Raw genomic sequence first — 20,296 nt, forward strand, 5'->3', positions numbered from 1 at the left:
CAGATAAAGATAAAGTACCAGTATAAAATTTACTGATACCGATATTCTACCAACCCGATATAAAATTCCAAGTTGTTCATTGATCTCCTTAACGAATACATGTTAGCAAATGAACCAAGCTTTTGCAATGAAAAAACAGCTGCGTATTTAGATACTTACTTTTTAAAAAGTACAGAATGGGAATTACATGTTTATATCCATAAAAAAAATATCAAAATGGCACAATATTGCACTAAATTGTAAGATATTTATAGAAATATCAGATCAGTAAAACAATCTGTAATTTTACTAATAAACCGATATGCCTATAGTGGTCAGTACCAATAGAGGACCAATTAATCAGTCCCATCACTATGAAATACATATTTATTTATTTAAGACTAAGCCCACTGAATAACTTCGTCACACAGACCAATTGGGGATGTGAAATAACCATTTATGTTCTGCAAGAATCATTCTTACTGGACCCGTTGATTTTTGGTTATCTGCATCAATATATTTTATATCAGTAATTTATCAGAACTGGAAAAAAATCATATCAGTTCACTTTCTGATACTAATAAGAATAACAAAACTATTTGAAGAATATAATGGCATCCCTGTGTGAATATAATTCAGGACTAAGGCTGCACATATTTGTTGCAGTTAATCATATTTTCAAACTGTATTGCAGCACACAAGAACACATTTCAAACTTATCTAACATGGAACAAATATTTTCATACTATTTACAAATAGAAGTTTACAAATTTACACAATAGTAATTCATCTAAATTATTAAAGTTGTAAGTATTGGGTGTCTATTGTAATTGTGATCATCAACAAGGAGCATATTGTAGTCCTTCAGATGTACTTCATTGCAACTCATTGACCAATTAGATGATTATCCCTGAGATTTCCAGGTTCTCCAGGTTTGCCAAGTGTGTGGGAACCCTGTAGTGGTTGTGATAATGGGTCTGAGCTAAGATACACGAAATACTGCTGTCTTCCATGTGAGTGGGACAGCTGAGCAAGGAAATTGCACAATGAGAAGAGAGACTGGTTTGCAAGAAAATATCTGGAGATTATAGAAACACACAAAATTGTGATACTGCCCCTACACATAAAACTCGGTCTGATGAAGAACTATGTTGAAGCCATTGGCCACACTGATCTAGCATTCAAGTAACTGAAGGAAAAACTCTTAGTGAGGGTAGAATTAAAGAGGGAGTTTTTTTGGTTGGTCCTCAGATCGGAAACCTCTTCAATGATGAGACGTTTGACAATGTAGTTACTACAGGGTGATGAGAGGAAAGTTTTGGACTAAACTTCCTCGGAAATGTCAGAGCAGAAAACTACAAACAACTGGGTTTATTTAATTGAAATTAAACAAAGAATAATATTAATTCTTAAGACGCTAGTAAATTGATACTAAATTACATTTGACAACTAACAAATATTTTTGTGCTGATATTAAATTGTATTTTAGACAAACTAAATTAAATATAACAAGAGATATATCTGTGACAACAGTTCTTGTGACACTATTTTACGTCATTCTCATGATACAGTTTCCCTGTAGTCTCATGTTAAATTTATAATACCAAGAAAATATATAACAGTTCTTAGAAACCTCCATCTTCCAATGAAAAGGAAATTATCTCTAATACGATTAACCTATTTATTTCTGTCTTGCCATAAAATAGAAACAATGTCAATTATTTTTGTAGAGATTTCCATTTATTACACTCAAGATACACCTTCATGGATTTGTAAATGACAAAACAAGTTTTTTCTAGTTTTGAATGCTTTTTTGCAATGAGTACAGACAAAATGCCAAATACCATCATGATTTTGTAAATGAGAGGTCAAACTAGATTTGTGTTTAAAACCTTTGTTACAGTGAGTGCACACAAAAGGCCAATTATTGTCATGAATCCGTAAATGAGATGTCAAATACCCTTTGCGTGTGAATGCTTTGTTGCAGTGAGCACACACAAATTTTAGATTATCAACATGAATTCCTAAATGGAAGTTTAACTTACTTATCTGTGTGAAGGTTTTGCTGCAGTAATTACACATGAAAGGCCGAACATCATCATGAGTTAGTAAATGAGAGGTCAAATTAGATTTGTGTTTAAAAGCTTTGTGACAGTGAGTACACACAAAAGGCCGAATACTGTCATGAATCCGTAAATGAGATATCAAATCCCCTTTGTGTGTGAATGCTTTGTTGCAGTGAGTACACACAAAAGGCCGAATACCAGCATGAATTTTTAAATGATTAGCCAAACTAGAATTGTGTTTAAAAGCTTTGTTACAGTGAGTACACACAAAAGGCCAAATATTTTCATGAATCCGTAAATGAGATGTCAAATCCCCTTTGCGTGTGAATGCTCTGTTGCAGTGAGTACACACAAAAGGCCGAACACCATCATGAATTTGTAAATGAGAGGTCAAGCTAGATTTGCGTGTGAATGCTCTGTTGCAGTGAGTACACACAAAAGACTGAATACCATCATGAATTTGTAAATGAGAGGTCAAACTAGATTTGTGTTTAAAACCTTTGTTACAGTGAGTACACTCAAAAGGCCAATTATTGGCATGATTCCGTAAATGAGATGTCAAAGTGTCTTTGCGTGTGAATGCTTTGTTGCAGTGAGTACACACAAAAGGCCGAATACCATCATGAATTTTTAAATGAGAGGTCAAGTGATGTTTCAGTGTGAAGGCTTTGTTGCAGTGAGCACACAGAAATTTCCGAATACCATCATGAATTTGTAAATGAGAGATCAAGTGATGTTTCAGTGTGAAGGTTTTGCTGCAATAATTGCACATGAAAGGTCGAACACCATCATGATTTAGTAAATGAATGGTCAAACTACCTTTGTGTCGGAATGCTGTATTGCAGTGACTACACACAAAAGGTTTAATACCATCATGAGTTCTTAAATGAGATGTCAATTCCCCTTTGCGTGTGAATGCTTTGTTGCAGTGAGTACACACAAAAGGCCGAATACCATCATGAATTCGTAAATGAGATGTAAAATCCCATTTGCGTGTGAATGCTTTGTTGCAGTGAGTACACACAAAAGGCCGAATACCATCATGAATTCGTAAGTGAGAGGTCAAATTAGATCTGTGTTGGAATGCTCTGTTGCAGCGAGTACACACAAAAGGCCGAATACCATCATGAATTTGTAAATGATAGGTCAAACTAGATTTGCGTCGGTATGCTCTGTTGCAGCGAGTACACACGAAAGGTTGGATACCATTGGGAATTGATAAGTAAGATGTTAACTGACTTTTGTTTGTAGATGTCTTACCGCAGTGAGTACAAAGGGGAGATTTCTGATTGTTACTCTTCAAATCTCCTTTCATCTTGAATGATTTGCCACATTGATTACATTCAAATAAATATTTACCTTCATGTATTAGTGCATTAGAGGTTATATAACTTCTGTGGGTGAAATATTTATTGGGCTGAGTAGTAACGAAAGGCAAAATATTATCATGAATTTTAACATTTGCATTCGAATTTACTTTCTGATTGACTGCCTCATTTGATGATTTAGATTTGAAAGGACTAAGATCCTCATGAAGTCTGAAATGTTTGATCAAGAGAATTCTTTTAGTGAAGGTTTTGTTGCAATGATTACATTCATATAAGCGAATATCTTCATTAATTTTAGAATTGCTATTAGTCTCTCTTGTCTGTCTGAACGCCTTATTGAATTGGCAACCTTTGGATATTGAATCATCTTTACATTTTCTCAAATGGGTAAAATTTATGATACTTTCCCTTGCATCCTTTGATTTATGTTGAATAACTTCCTCAGGTCCAGGAAAGACATCTACGTCTCCCTCTCGAGTCCTCACGTCAAGAGGATCTACTGTAAAGTCCTTTTCGTCCAACTTGCTGGAATGAGAAAAATAAAAATCTCTGGGAGTATTCATTGCATTAATGACTATATAATGTATCGTCACCGGCAATAAATATGGGACACCTAGATTCTGAAATACTCATTTCCGTTCAAGGCGTTATGTGTGTTGCCTAACTCTATGGTGGTTGCAGAAGTTTCCATTGAAAATTTGCTATTAAAATCCACTTGTCACTGCAGAGGTAGGCAACACACATAATGCCAAGAAGGCAAGAGAGCATTTCAGGATCAAGGAGTTCCATTTTTATTGCTAGTACTCTAGCAAGTACTTAGTAATTACTATAACTTCTTAATTGACAACCCCAAAAGTATTCTACGTCCCAAATTTGTAAACGTAATAACATTGCACTTCAGCTCAAGCTGACAGTAGTCAATTTCGAGTTGGTTAAAGTTGATGAAAAACACTGCAGTGAAAGGTTTTCAATTTTGCACATTCCATGAACTTAGAAACTATAAACCGAATACACACACCATCAAATAGAAATAGTAAATTGGATCAAGAAGCTTGAAGAATTTTTACAATTTTGCTTGCTCGATTTGAAATCAAGAGAGGTTTGAAACTCTGAATAGAGTATTTCTCCAACTGGAAAAAATTGCCATCAAGTTTGAGCAGAAAGAAGCAAATATATGAGGAATTTATGTTACATTTTATTTACAATACTCTGTATAATACAGTAAAACCTTGTTAATCCAGACTAATGGGGGGAGATAAGTTGACCGACCGCTTTAACGAAAGTCCGGATTAACTGAAATAACCTAAAAGAACAGTAGAAAGTGCAATAAAACTCTGTTTATAGCAACAAAACACATTTATTATGGTGTATTTAAAGGGCATAGGCCTAAGTACACTATACAGTACAGTAAAATGTAATGCAATACAATGGAGCACTATGCCGAATTCGATTGTCGACTTCTAGCCACATTTAAAACCTTGCATTCTGCTTTTTTTTTTTGCCTGTCCGGATTAAGCGAAGTCCAGCTTATCGGGGTCCAGATTAACGAGGTTTTACTGTATTGAACATTTCTTGAAATATAATCTTTTTCATGACTAGTGGAGAACATGTGCTTGGAAAACAGGAAGGTGGATGTTTCATGAACATCAGTGTTTTTAGGGCATATTGTTAGTAAGGTTATTATGGAGCAGTTGGTTACATGCTGGTATCCTTATTTGCCTTCAGGCATCAAAGATACAGGTTCGAATACCTTTTTTTCTTAATTTCTTTTTTGTTGGCTGAACATAGGCCGTTTATAGAATATTTCAAAAATAAATCTGATGCACACTCTGAGGAACACACTTCTAAACACAATCTTAACACAGACGTGGGACTCCAGTTCAGTCACACCTGGAACTCGCTCCTCTGTAAAAACAAAGCTCCAGCCAATAAGAACATCAGGATCCTGAGAGAGCCAACAAGAAGAAAGAGTCCAAACTCTGCCCCATAATAGTCATATATTTAACCCTACACTGGTCTCCATTTCTATATTCCCTGATGATGAGAGCAATGTATGCGCTCTGAACGTTGGAAGCCAACATAGACTCAACCTGGCTGGTAACCCCCAGAACACTTGTTCAAATCACGTCGCCAGGAAAGCTACAATTCCTATTTTCTAAATACTGTTTTCAATCCTCTCACCTCCATCTTCCGATCCTTCTAAAACTAATAGTAAATCGCCAATTAACATAAGTAAATGGCTATTCCAATGGAATCCAATGTGATAAAACAAAACTACTGATAACTATTTACATAATAAGTGACAACTAAAATTTGCAAAACCTGACTATGACTGTAAATTCTCCACTGCTTTGCATCCAAAATACTTGTCTTATTTCAAGAGAAGTATTACATCTAACAAACTTTCCACTAATTCACTATATTCAAAACAACCACCTCAGATTCAGCTCTATGTAACTTGATTCTCCACATTTCACATATCTGTTGTACTATTTGCAACATCTTATTGTCCACTCTGAAAAAATTCAAAATCCTGAATTCGTTAAATTGGCGACATGGCACTTCAGAGACAACATATAGTAGCCAACTTTGCAACGTTTTAAAATAAACGCTGTAGTGATTTTTTAAAAAATCCTTTCACATTCCATGAAGTTTGAAACCCTAAACCAGTAATACAGAGGTTGTTTCCGATCTAAGGTGATGATTTCAAACTGCATATACTTTAAAGAGAAACCATGTCGCCACCATCGAGAGTGCTCTATTTGGTGTCCTTGCACCTTGGCAATTGCCCGACAGCAAAGTTTCCACTGTAGGAGACTGGCACGAAGTGCAGTCATGCCCAACCTCAACCACTCCTCCTGACAGGCTTTCCATAGCCCTTCAATGGTGCGGGGTCTCCTGTGAGACAAGGCTCGTTTCAGTAGGCTGAAGGCACAAAAGTCCATCGGTGAGGCATCAGGTGACCACTGGAATGTCTGTGAAACGAATGGCACGAATTCCAGTTTCATCTGCCATTTTTTGGATGAATCAAATCATTGTAATCAAAGGTTCGATACCCGGCGGAGGGACATAGTGGTTTGGATCCAGTCTCGATTAGCTTATCTTTGCATAAGTTTTTTCATTTCCATGTGTTAGTACATATATTCAGCTACAAGATGGCATACTTAGTTTATTTTTGGCTTGATGTTGTTTTGAGATAAGTCTAATTCTAAAGTTGCGGATTTCGCAATTTTTGAGTATTCAAAAGGTTATATCTGCTAACAGCATCAATATCCAAGTAATGTGCTATATCAGAAAGCTTGTCCTAATAGTGAGCTTCAATGCCCAGTAAACAAATCTTTGGGGTACTGTTGCTTAACAAAGATATTAAGGGCGGAAAACAGAAAAAAAAATGCATTTTGGACCCTCTTTGTTGAAGCATAACAATGGAAAGCAACAATGTTCCATCAAAACAATTGAATGTATACAGGGTGGAGCATTTTCGACTACCTATTTTATAATGAAGACAGATGATTTGCTGATTACATTTACCTTCATTTTTCATTTCTAGAACAAACATTGCACCTTTGGATTACAGAAAATGTATACATGAACAATGTACACACTATTATTTCTTGAAAATAACATCTTTCAAATGACGTCCCTGGCAGGTAACACATTGTTCAAGGTGGTCTTGAAAGCTATGCATGACACGTGCAATAACATCTGGATTAATATGTGCAATCTCTTCTCTGATTCGTGCTTTCAGATCATCAGTTGTCTCCGGTCTGGTTGCAAAAACTTCTTTCAGATAGCCCCAAAGGAAAAAATCTGGGGCAGTTAAGTCTGGTGATCGCGGAGGCCATGGAATGTTACCAAATCTTGAAATAATGCGACCCTTTAAAAACTGACATACTGTACCCATGCTGAGACAGGAAGTGTGGGCTGTTGCCCCACCCTTTTGAAACCATACACCATCAACTGGAACACCGAGGTTGTGTAGCTCAGGAATAAGAAACTGGTTAACCATTAGGATGTACCATTACGAATTCACAGTGGTTGGTTCTGTGTTTCAAAAAAGTATGAGCCGATGATCCCCAATATCCCTACACTGCACCACACAACGAACTTTTCAGAATACACTGGTTTCTCGAAAGCTTCTTGCAGGTTTTCAGGTGCCCAATACCGATAATTCTGTTCATTTACATAACCCGATAAGTGAAAGTTTGCCACATCCGTCATCAACAGAGAAGGAATGAAGTTACGGTGACCACGAATTTGAGTTAACAAATATACCTGAAGTATAACTGAAGTCTTATGTCCCTATCACTGGGCTTCACTTGCTGCACCATTTGAATCTTGTACGGATGGAACTGCAGGTCCATGTGCAAGATCCTTTGCAGGCTTCGACGTGTTATTTGTAATGTCTGAGCATGACACCTTGCCGAACACAGAGGACTGTGAACCAGAGCAACGTGCACACATTCAATGTTCTCTGGTGTTCTGTTCTTTTTCTCCCATGCGGTTTATTTTGAACACTTCCAACTTCACGCCATTGTTTCCACCATGCATTGATTGTTTTCCTGTTAGAAACTCGTACACGGCATTGTTGATCACCATACTCCCTGCAGAATGTATGCTGCACCGCTACAATTGACTTCGTCAACACGAACTGCTCCACAGAAAATATACGTTGTTGTAGAGGCCAGCGCTCCATTGCTACTGAAATCCAAAGTCACAGTGTACACGAGACAGGAGGAAACCACCCTCCCAATGTATTTGTTTTGCAGTGTTGCCAACCTTAAACTGTGTAGTCGAAAATGCTCCACCCTGGCAAACAGTCTTATATTAACAGTATATAAAAACAAAAGTTTGCGGTGTTGTGCTTTCCAAAGATTCAGCACTCCGAACTTACCCATGTTTCACTTTTCATGAAAAATGGACAGTCTGACCTTGAACTTTTACATTTTCTACAGGGGAGGGAAATTCTTTTTAAGGTCTCAAAATTGCACAATATTAATTTCTTATGACCTACTTCAACATATAAAAAAATCAAGCCAATCTAAAAATACAACTATCCAAATATCCCCTTTTTGTTCAAATTTCAAAATAATGGCACTTAAGAATAATGCTAAAATATTTTTCAAAGCAGCTAAAGGGATAGGTTTGGAAGTTAGCAAAGAGAAAACTAAATATATGCTTACAGGCTGAAACTAAGTGTTGGGTAATAATCAAAATCTAATTATTGATAACTCATTTCAACCAGTTTCCAAAGTTAATATAAAATACACAAATATCATACAGATACTACTGTTTCTTTTCTACATTAGGATGTCTACCAAAATAACAAATCCAAAATTCTTGACTTTTTCATAACTCTTTCTTGACCTTTCTTTCCTCTTTCTTGACCTTCTTTACCTTTTTCTTAACATTTATCGCTCCCGATTTAGGTATAGTTGGAAATGACTTGGGATCTGGTGACCTTTGATGCAGTTGTAGAAATAATGTGAATAATGATGCTAAAGCCACAGATTTCTGTCTAAATAGGAGGCCACAACAGAGATTAGAAGATACAGATAAAGAAGCTTCCCTATGAAAAAGTTTCTAAACTGTAGAGAATCTTCTAAATACTTGCTTACTTAGACTTTGGCTCATAAACAAGATGAATGAAAGTAATAGCTGCAGTTTCTGTGAATTTATCCTTCACCAAGTTGTGAGCAAAATAATATCTGCTGTGTATAATTTTACTCTTCATTGCAAACAAATTACATAAAATAGTTTTACTTAATGTCAAGGGGACTGATGGCAGTGCCAGGGGACTCAGCTCCCCAAACCAATGTAAAGTTCGGGGAAAACTGGATCCAATGTGATTATACAATAATGCAAAAACGAAATAAATTAAGCAGCCAATGTGGAGGTGTCTTGATCAGCTTTTAAGAAATTGCAAAGGTTACAGTGTGTTCTGCATTACCATAATGATAGCAAGTAGGACAGTTCTAATTATTTTAGAAAATGCAATAAATAAAGCCATGTCTATAAATTAATGGACATATTAAAAAATGAACACTAGTTGCACTTTTCGTGAATATTTTGAAAATGTTATGTATTAGCAGTTATATTGTAATTTCATAACTATTATGTAAGATTTGAGTCCAGGCTGGTGAAGTTATAACAATATGAAGTACAATTCAAGGTTATACTAATGTATTTCAAGGTTGGAATCATAGTAAAAATATAGTGAATATATTGGTATCAGTGCAATTATCGACATCAGTATCAGTTTAAAGTCATATCGGCTCAGCCATAATATAAATGAGCAAAACAAAACAAAAAGAAGAACGGAAATATAATCAAGAAACTGCCTGATGAAACCAGCTTACCCAAAGTACATGATTTTTTTGGTTTCGTTAGAAACCAGCAATCTGCTAAAATTTAATATATAAATATTATTACCAGTCACTTTGTTGGAAACTGATGTCAATGCGATATTGTAAACAAACTTCTAACTAGCAGGAAAATGCATTATGATGTGTAGTGTTAAGTAGTATCCATTAATATCAATATAAGCTTTCAATACTCACGCATTTTGTTTCTTGTATAATTTTATAGCAGTTGCACAAGTTGTGTCGCCCCAGTCGACATCAGCTTTTTCAAGCACAAATTGTTGCATCTGTGTTGTATTAATCTATGTTGAAATCTTTTCTTCATTAAAAGATGTTAAATTTCTTTCTTAAAATAACCATTATTGTTAATATCGCATATGTAAAGGATTTTTTAACTGAATGCTTACTGAAAAGTAATTTAATTGGTTTTGGTATTTTGTTAAATTAAAAGAAAAATGTAAAAACGTTATAAAAGTAATGTAACTATGATGGTATAAACAACTATGGAGTTACCTTGGTAAAATGTAAACTAATTTTTTGCATAAAAGGGCGATAGCTTTGTAAGCTCACGGGCCATTCTACTGGTTGTTGAAAGGCTGATGATTCAGGGGACGTTGAGGAAATATCTTGCCTCGTTCTTCGGTTCGACTGGTGTACTTGTACTCCATTTGGCAGATATTTCACAACCCAACTCTGAATAAGGTGTTCTCCTGCATCATCAAAAGACTAGGGTTCTAAACTTCGGTACAACTAATAGGTTTAGGCCTACAAGTTGTATCGGGTGAATTGTCTGTTTAAAGGTGTTTGTATATGTTCAAATAAATCTCCGAGTAAAATAACTTAATGATCTTTCATTTCAAACCTACATAGGTGATAATTAAAAATAAATCCTACACCACAGACCACGCAAGGGCTTGGTCCTACTAACCCTAAGAAGCCTTTGAGAAGTCCGATAAAAGGGTTGGAACCAGACTAAAATAAAGCCCTAAAGGCAGAAGGTGCGTGTCAAAGTATAGTGTAATTTAACATCCATTATTATGCTAGGATCTAACATAAAAAGACATACCTCAGACACGGAGCTTCAAATTCATCTTTGATTTTACAATCAAAAGATCGGGTAGTGTTATCTGTGATGAAAACTTCTTCACTCTTAATAGCATGAGCCTTTTCTTCATATTCTCCATTAGGACCTCTCTCAATCACATCTAACTCAGATTTAATAGTTTCTGCTAAGGTAGTTGGAGAAGTGAGTTTGTGTTCTGCATTGCAGGTTGTTGAAAACTGCGTTTCAAATTTGAATTTTGGTTCAAAATCAGGCTCTTTCAAATGTTTCACGGATACACTATCTTCTCTATCACCCAAGAAGTTGTCTTGCACAGAATTTTTTCCAACCAAATCAAATTCCTTTGACTCAGTACTCAGCAATGATTCAAGCTTCATGCTTTCACTTCCTGAACTCATAGCTGAAATTTCTTTAGCTACATTTGACACTTCATTGAGTGTTTCAAAATTTCTGTTGTCTGACGGAATAAAACGTTCACTAGATGTCTCATGTTCTGATTTGAAACTGGAAGCTGGTAATTCAACACTAAAAATGAAAAGATATATATTTATAAATGAGGGGGAAAAAACATTATGGAAGATAATTTTTGGTGATTAGAAAAAATTTCATACAGATAAGTAAATTTTCCTGTTTTAAAAACAAGAGGAAACCTTTTAATACATTCAATTCTGTCCATGTACATCAAAATTACAGCTCTGGTAAGAATTCTTACTTCTTACAGGACTTGTTGAGTCTTTCATGAAACAACACATACCTTAGCATGAAAAGAAGAAAATGGAATTCAACATATTTTTGACTTTTTAAATCATTTGTGGTATTAAATGATTTAAGAAACAACTTGAATTAGTTCCTTCCTAGAACATAATAAAATTATGAAACTGTTTAACAATATTTCAGGCTCCTACAGCCTAAAAGTTGTATTTCCTTACAACTAGAAAAAAGAAAATATCTCTTGAAGAATTTGCTGTACATAACCTGAAACGAAGTAAGATAAAATATTTGGCAGTGTTTTAACAAATCTTGTTAGCTTTCTGAGAAGAGCGAGCTTCTTGCACTAGTTCTGAACAAGTTCTTAATCTCTCCTTCCCTTTTGATGTGTTGTGCATGTCCTGTGCAGGTCACATTTCAACCTTGCCCTTTAACTTTTATGAAGGAGCTCGTTACACCCTTATATTAACTTCAAGGTAAGGGTTTTACATAAGAGGATATTTTTTCTTGTAGTTTGAAGAGTGTTGAATGGTATACACAGTCTGACAATTAAGCAGATTGATTTCATGCTGTCCCAGGTGTAAATTCTATCTGTAAGGTAACAATTTCATGGTGCATTGTGCTCCACAATCTACAACATGCCAGCACATCATGAACTTGCAATGGATATTCTGGGAGTTATGCCGCCATGCTGTGAAATACATGCAAGGGTGTCATCACATAATCACTATGTGGAACACATTCTGAAAACCAGGTCCGTACCCAGGGGGGGGGGGGGCAAGAGGGCCATGCCCACACCCCTCGAGCCATAAAATATTTTTATGCAAACCTATAAAAATAACATGGATAATTTTTAAGATTTTGCAAGAATTTAGATTTTCTTCTTGTGTAAATGAATGAGTTGTTTCTGGAGAGAGGCACGCTGTAGAAGTCTGCAGTCTACTATATTTAGTAATTTTAGTTTTATAACCATTTATGCAAAGCTACTAAATGTTCCAATTTGGTCAGGACCGTTCACCATATTCACTCCCTTTTTTACTTTTTACGAACTGCAGTCTTGAGAAAATGTCCTCTTTTTGTGGTTAATTCACATTCAGACACGTTCTTCATTATAAGGAACATTCCAAGGTGTTGGTGGTCACATTCAGGGAACGAATTCCCACCAACGATCTTGTTCTATTAAATTGTTTCCCCCATTAAAATTTTCCGAGGGTAAGAGTTTGTGTTATAACAACAAAGATTGTCTTAGTTTGGACTTCGAACATACTTTACTAAAAATAACATCATAAACACATACAAAGAAGGAATAACAAAGAATTATGTCTGCCTGTGGGTGAATGTTGCATACATCTTTTGTTCTCTCTCTCTCTCTTTAGGGCTGGTAACAGCATGGGGTAAAAATGTACTTCTACATTCATAGATAAGATTTTAAAAATATATCGGACTAGTAAGAAATGGAGCCGTAGCTGTGAAGGTGGTTGTCATTGTCACCCTAGGACCCTGTTATTTCTCCTCCTTTCGTCGGTATAAAACATAGCATTTACACGTTAATTTAATAAGAAACTAATGTTTTTTTTTTTAAAGTTTCTCATTTTTGTCCCACCACCAAGTTACCTTTAATTTGCAATTGAACAATAACACACACTGCTTCAATGAAGATCGTGTGGGATGCACAACCCACTGTCCTTTTATTATTTTTGTTAGGCACATTTCTTGAATGCTAACTTTCCTTTTCATCGGATTCAGCAGAAAAGAGTAAGTATAAAATTTCTACAATGTCTAAGTATGCCAGCTACATCTAGGTAGGGGGATGCAAATTCGGTGCAGGGGGTGCGAAAATCATTCTTGTCCTGGGTTCTGAAATCTCTGATAAGGAAATATTTCCTTTCGAGAGACCATTAATAGATTTATACCATTATAAAAACATAACACAATAAAAGTATGAAAATTTAATTATCATTTTTAATAAAAGGCAATAACTCAATAATATCTAACACTCATTAAAAACATTTCACCTATTTTCTAATTTCTTGACATTTTGAACTAGTCGTTAAAGGAATTAATTTGCTAGTTTATAAATGTAGCAAATTAATTTTTATATATATATATATATATAGAGAGAGAGAGAGGGCCTACATATCGACCATGAATGCAACCACACCTCCAGGCCTGAACAAGGCCACCTAGTAACGCCAATCATCCCCTATCCTCACCCTCACCACCACCTTTTCCCAACCAACCCCCCCCCCCCTCACAGTTTTGGACAAGCCAGGCGAAAGAACCATTTTTCTTTGTGGTACTGTCAACCCTTATTTATTGTTTTCCTTCGGGACCTGGCAACACTGCAGGTCATGCTTACTCTTCCCTCTAGTCACTTAGTTATACAACGTCTCTCTACTCCTGAAGATGTGATACACCATCATGAAAATTTGAATTTTTTATTTGTCCGGTGAGTGTTTCCTCTCTCCTCTTTCACTTTTTATATATATATATATATATATATATATATATATATATATATATATATATATATGTATATATATACACATACACACACATATATACACATACATACATACATACACATACTTTTTCATTTAATGTGGTAAGTGTTTACTGTCTCCTTCTTTATTTGTGCATATATATATAACAAAGATTTTGGGCTTGCCCCCACCTCAATAAAATCCTGGGTATGGGCCTGCTGAAAACTGCTCATAAAAATAAATATTTTTTGAATATTTCCATTGTTGAGGAGGATGATACATAGCAATTTGGCTATGGTCCTCCTACGAAATGACAAAGTGTAGAATGCAAGTTGCTAATTTTACAAAGGGACAAGAAAATGCAGCTCCAAAAGTCAAGGGTGAACACAATATTGCATTCTCTTGTGATAGCAAAGGCATTTTTCGTCATGTATATGTTGCAGAGGGAGAAACTGTATTTTCCTGTTATTATCAAGGTGTGATGAATGGTTATGACAGACAACTGTTCATTTCCAGCCTTATTATCCTGAATTAGGCAGTTAGTTTCTGTTCCACCATAACGTACAGTGCTATGAGGCAGTGGTTGTCCAGGCATTCCCAGCCAGAAAAAAAGTGAGTGCGTTGAATCATCCTCTCTCTACTCCCCAGATCTAAACTCTTGTTACTATTTTCTGTTTCTGAAAGTGAAGCTGATGCCAAAATTACGTACTTTTGATGAACACGGGAACATCCAACAGGCTGTACAATCGAATCTTCAAGTAATACCACATGAAAACTTGCAGATGTTGTTTCAATCATTGTTTCCTCTTAACTTAATAACAAAAGTCTCATTACTTAATTGTCAGACTGTTTATGTGCACACACACCCAAAAATTTAAATTAATTCATTCGTTCATGTTGAGAAATTGATGATTTATTTTGCATTCAACATGTTAAACATAAAATGTGCTTCCAGCATTCACCACCCACCTTGTCCAGAAGACAACTCCGCTGGGCATTCTGACAAATGACCACTAAACACATGCTCTCAGATACAAACTTCATCAACTCTTAAATGGCCTTTGTTGTGAAGTTTTTCAGCAACCCACATATGTGCCTCTTCATGCACTAACTGATAAAGAGTTTACTTTTGTTCCATTGAGCTAATATTTGCCACGTGTGTGTGTGGCAGTTTACAATGAGCTGAACATAGTGCAGTATTACTTTCTGAATTTAAATTTACAGGATAAAATTTGCTGCTTTCAAATTCTTCCATTAATTTATAACATAGATGTTAGAAAGAAAAGAAACAATTTACATGTTCAAAATATTTCAATAATTACACATGGGTTTGCATGTCTCACAAATAACTTGTATGTCTATAATTTCAGCATGCTGATTCCAAAAGTGTAATTCATTTCCATCCATTACATCTATTTTTTCTTAATTTTTTTTTTCAGAAAACAGCAATAATGTGTTGTTGTTAATATTACAATAATGTGAGTAGTTTCATTTTTTCTCCAATAGATAGCTCCGTTTAGCTTATGGAAAATAGTATTTTTCTACAATACAAATCCTCCAACTTTGAAATATTAGTGAACATAGAATTTTATGTGTTTGTGTGTGTCTTGTGTAGTAGTTGTGCTGTCTAATATGTTTGTGTTCGTCTTCTGTAGTAGCTCCTCCATTCATATTGGGGGTTAGGCGTAGAGCTGACAACTCTGCACTGTAAAAAAGCCATGTCAAGAATCAGCAATATAAGGCCATGGATGTTCCCAAGGTAAAATATTCCGGAGGTAAAATAGTCCCCCGTTTGGATCTCCGGGTGGGGACTACTTTGGGAGGTCCCTGGACTAAGGATAAGATCTACGTTAGGAATAAGGATATTAAATTAGGCACCTGGAATGTTCTGAGCCTTTACCGGCCTGGGGCATTTCAGTGTACAGTTAATGAGACAGTTAAGTATAAATTAGATGTAATAGCTGTCCAGGAAGTTAGGTGGCCAGGAGAAGGGAAATGTAAAACTAAAAATTATACTTTTTTCTATGGTGGTACTGAAAATCATAATTTTGGAACAGGCTTTTTCATAAACAATAGAATTATCTCGGCTCTTAAAACAGTAGAATTTATTAATGATAGGATATCATATGCAGTTTTACAGGGTAGGTGGTGTAAAATTATTTTAATAAACATACATGCATCAACGGAAGATAAAGATGATAATACTAAAGATGATTTTTATACAGAGTTAGAACAGGTCTTTGATAAATTTTCTCAATATGATATGAAATTCTGTTAGGTGACTGTAATGCACAGATTGGCAAAGAAGAGACATTTAAACCCACGATTGGTAAAGAAAGTCTTCATGAATTAAGTAATGATAATGGTATAAGATTGATTACTTTTGCAACCTCTAAGAATTTAATTGTGAAAAGTACCACTTTTAAACATAAAGATATCCATAAATATACCTGGTCTTCTCCAGATGGTAAAACTCATAATCAGATAGATCATATTCTCATTGATAAGAGAAGGCATACTAGTATAATTGACGTTCGTACACATAGAGGTGCTGACTGTGCCAGTGACCATTATTTAGTAATTGCTAAATTAAGAGAAAGACTCTCAGTGATAAATCATAAGCAACAAAATCTAAAAGTTCTAAAATTTGATACAGGAAAGTTTACTGATGAAAGAATTAAGAAAGATTACCAAATTAAACTGTCAAATAGATTTGATGTTTTGCAGGATTTAAATGATGATGAAAATATAAATGAAACAGACGTAAGTAAGAATTGGGAGCACATACGTAATGCAATAGAATCAGCAGCTAAAGAAAGTATAGGATACCATAAACCGAGAAAAAGTAAGCCATGGTTTGATAATGAATGTCATAATCTAATAGAAATAAGAAATCAGGCTAGACTTAGGTGGTTAAATAACTCTGATGATACAAATCTAAACAATTATAATAGAATAAAGCGAGAAGTTAACCGCACGTTTAGAAGTAAAAAAAGAGATTACTTGAAAAGCAAAATTAACGAAATTGAAACAAACAGCAAAAATAAAAATATCAGAGATTTATATAAAGGTGTAAATGAGTTTAGAAAAGGGTGGCAACCTAAAGTAAACTTGATAAAAGATAAAGACGGTGATTTTCTTGCTGACCCAAGCAATATTCTAAATAGATGGAAGAACTACTTTAATGACCTTTTAAATGTCCATGTAGGAGATAAATCAGAAGTGAATGAAGTACACACAGCAGAACCTTTAGTTCCAGAACCTAACTTGACTGAAGTTAAAGATGCTATTAAAAGGCTAAAGAATAACAAAGCACCTGGCATTGATTTAATACCAGCTGAGTTAATTAAATATGGTGGAAATTCATTAATATGTCAAATTCATAAATTAATTTGTTTAATATGGAATAAAGAAGAAATCCCTCAACAGTGGAAAGAATCCATAATTGTTCCTGTGTTTAAAAAAGGTGATAAAATGTACTGCAATAATTACCGTGGAATTTCTCTACTCTCAACAACATATAAAATATTATCTAACATTCTTTTAACAAGACTAACCCCATATGCTAATGAAATTATAGGTGATTATCAATGTGGATTTAAACGCAACAGATCAACTAGAGATCAAATTTTTCACATCAGACAGACACTTGAAAAAAAGTGGGAATATAATCAAAATGTCCATCAGCTATTCATTGATTTCAAAAAAGCAAATGATTCGGTCAAAAGAGATAAATTATATAATATACCATACGTTCATTTCGATCAGCAGCCGAGAGATCGGGAGAAGCGTGGCGGGCAGCGCTGACGGAGATGCCGACATTTGCGGCCTGTAATGCCCGCTTATTTTTATAGACATATGCAGACATTTATATAAATATTGCAAAACGATCACTACCCGGGGTTATAACACGCAAAAGTTCTTCTGTAATTCATCCTAGTTCTGCTCTTATATACACAAATAAATACGCTATAGAAACGATGTTAAGAGCCACAGATAATAAAGCATTTTAATCATAGTTTTGACCAGTAACGTCCTGTTTAAGTTTATATCCTTGAAAGAGTTTTGTGGCCATGGGAATCGTTTGGAGGTTTCGAATGTGCAACACTGTATCAGGATTACACTGCAGACGAAACCGATAAAAGTGAATGGTTTTCGTGAGCTTCCTTGCAATCCGAAATATCCGAGCTCGAGTTTTTTGTTCCTTCGCGACTAGATGAAGACAGAGTTGTAAATATAGTGGCGAGCAATGTAAACCAAGAGCGTGTTAATTTCGTACTGTGCGCAAGAGTGTTATTCTTGGTTACTTGCAGTTACTTGTTTGTGTTATTGTAGTGTGTATAAGTGACGTGTCAGTGAGACAATTGGAATGCCAGCCGCAAGATTCACGTAAGAACAAAGATTTTTTTTTATGTATGACACGTACCTACGTGAAAACAAACTCATGTCGAGACGTGTGTAGGTAATTTGTACAGAAATTCCCATGCGTTTCAACTCCACACAGAGATACGGTTAGACATCTTGTCCTTAAATTACGAGAAACTGTATCGTTAAATTTTAAAACACCTAAGCAAAAACGACGGATTCTAACCGAAGCAAAACTCAATGATATTGGTGCAGCGTTAGAACGTTCTCCAAACAAACCTCTACGCCGTGTTTCACAAGAGGTGGGCGTGTCAAAATCATCGGCACATACAGTCACTAAGCTACTAAAATTAAAACCATACTCTTATAACACAGGTTAATGTTCGTTTTGCAATATTTATATAAATGTCTGCATATGTCCATAAAAATAAGTGGGCATTTCAGGCCGCAAATGTCGGCATCTCCGTCAGTGCCGCCCGCTACACTTCTCCCGATCTCTCGGCTGCAGATCGAAATGGACGCACGGTATTAGTAGAGTTTGGAATACCTAAGAAGCTTGTTAGTATGATAAAAATATGTACCAGTCAAACAGAAAGTAAAATTCGTGTGGGTATTAATATGTCTGACAAATTTACAATTCATGATGGGTTAAAACAAGGAGATGCATTATTGCTCTTTAATTTTGCCTTAGAATTTGCTGTTAGGAAGGTAAAAGAAACTAACGAAGGACTAAAATTAAATGGTGTGACTCAGTTGTTAGCATATGCAGATGATGTAGACTTACTGGGGGATGATGTGAATACAATTAAGAATAATGCTAAAATATTTTTCAAAACTGCTAAAGAGATAGGTTTGGAAGTTAACAAAGAGAAAACTAAATATATGCTTACAGGCCGAAACCAACTGTTAGGTAATAATCAAAATCTAATTATTGATAACAACTCGTTTGAAACAGTTTCCAAATTCAAATACTTAGGAGTAATATTAACAAATGAAAATTATATTAAAGAGGAAATAAAAAGTAGGCTTAATTCAGGAAATGCATGTTACTTCTCTCTTCATAAACTATTGTCTTCTCGTTTAATATCTAAGAAACTAAAAGTTAAAATATACAAAACAGTAATTTTGTATGTAGTGCTCGTATTATATGGGTGTGAAACTTGGTCCCTTACATTGAAAGAGGAACATAAATTGAGAGTATTTGAAAATAGGATCCTTAGGAAAATCTTTGGACCTAAAAGGGATGAGGAGACAGGTGAGTGGAGAAGGTTACATAATTTAGAACTACATAATTTGTATTCATGTCCAGATATTATTAGAATAATTAAATCAAGAAGACTTAGGTGGGCAGGCCATGTGGCACGAATGGGAGAGGAAAGAGGAGTTTACAGGATTCTTGTTGGGAGACCTGATGGTAAGAGACCTGTAGGAAGGCCAAGATGAAGATGGAGGGACAACGTTGAGATGGACCTAAGGGAAATCGGTAGGGATGGAAAAGAGTATATAGATCTTGCTCAAGATAGGGACAGATGGAAGGCCTGTGTTGCTGCAGCCATGAACCTTCGGGTTTAAGAAGGCTAGAGAGTTAGTTAGTTAGTTAGAATTGTAAACATTTAATCTACCTTCCACATTCATGTGATATCTTGGCATAAAAATGAATGGACTTTAGTTACGTAATTTTTATTTTCGAGATCACGCACAAAAATTTCCATCACAAAATACCCAAAACTCAATGTTATAATATGGTAGTTTGACTGAACATTCTGAAGTGGGGAAAAATCCTGACCTAGGAAAATGTTCTGACATGGTGGCTAGAAATGGATGTCATTTCTGTGATCAGCGTTCAAAATACTTCCAGATTCACACAGATTGGTTTGGAAACAACTGAAATTTCCCTTGTGTATTTTTATTTTTGGATTGTGTAATAAATGTAATGTTATAG

General features: G+C 35.3%; 1 protein-coding gene across 3 annotated transcripts in view; it reads right to left on the reverse strand.

The window, feature by feature from the left end:
* Nucleotides 1-342: 342 nt before the first annotated feature.
* LOC145986431 (uncharacterized) overlaps nucleotides 343-20,296 on the reverse strand; it is a 57,051-nt gene continuing 37,097 nt past the window's right edge. For all 3 annotated transcript variants that reach the window (XM_083120447.1, XM_083120446.1, XM_083120445.1), the window contains exons 3-4: nucleotides 10,802-11,323; nucleotides 343-3,898 (exon numbers count right to left, since the gene is read on the reverse strand). In XM_083120447.1, the coding sequence (XP_082976573.1) occupies nucleotides 1,729-3,898; nucleotides 10,802-11,323 (2,692 nt within the window). In that variant the 3' untranslated portion in view covers nucleotides 343-1,728. The remainder of the gene's footprint in view (nucleotides 3,899-10,801; nucleotides 11,324-20,296) is intronic.

This window comes from Lepisma saccharinum, chromosome 4 (assembly GCF_977018435.1).
Source record: "Lepisma saccharinum chromosome 4, izLepSacc3.1, whole genome shotgun sequence".
Classification (NCBI taxonomy): domain Eukaryota; kingdom Metazoa; phylum Arthropoda; class Insecta; order Zygentoma; family Lepismatidae; genus Lepisma; species Lepisma saccharinum.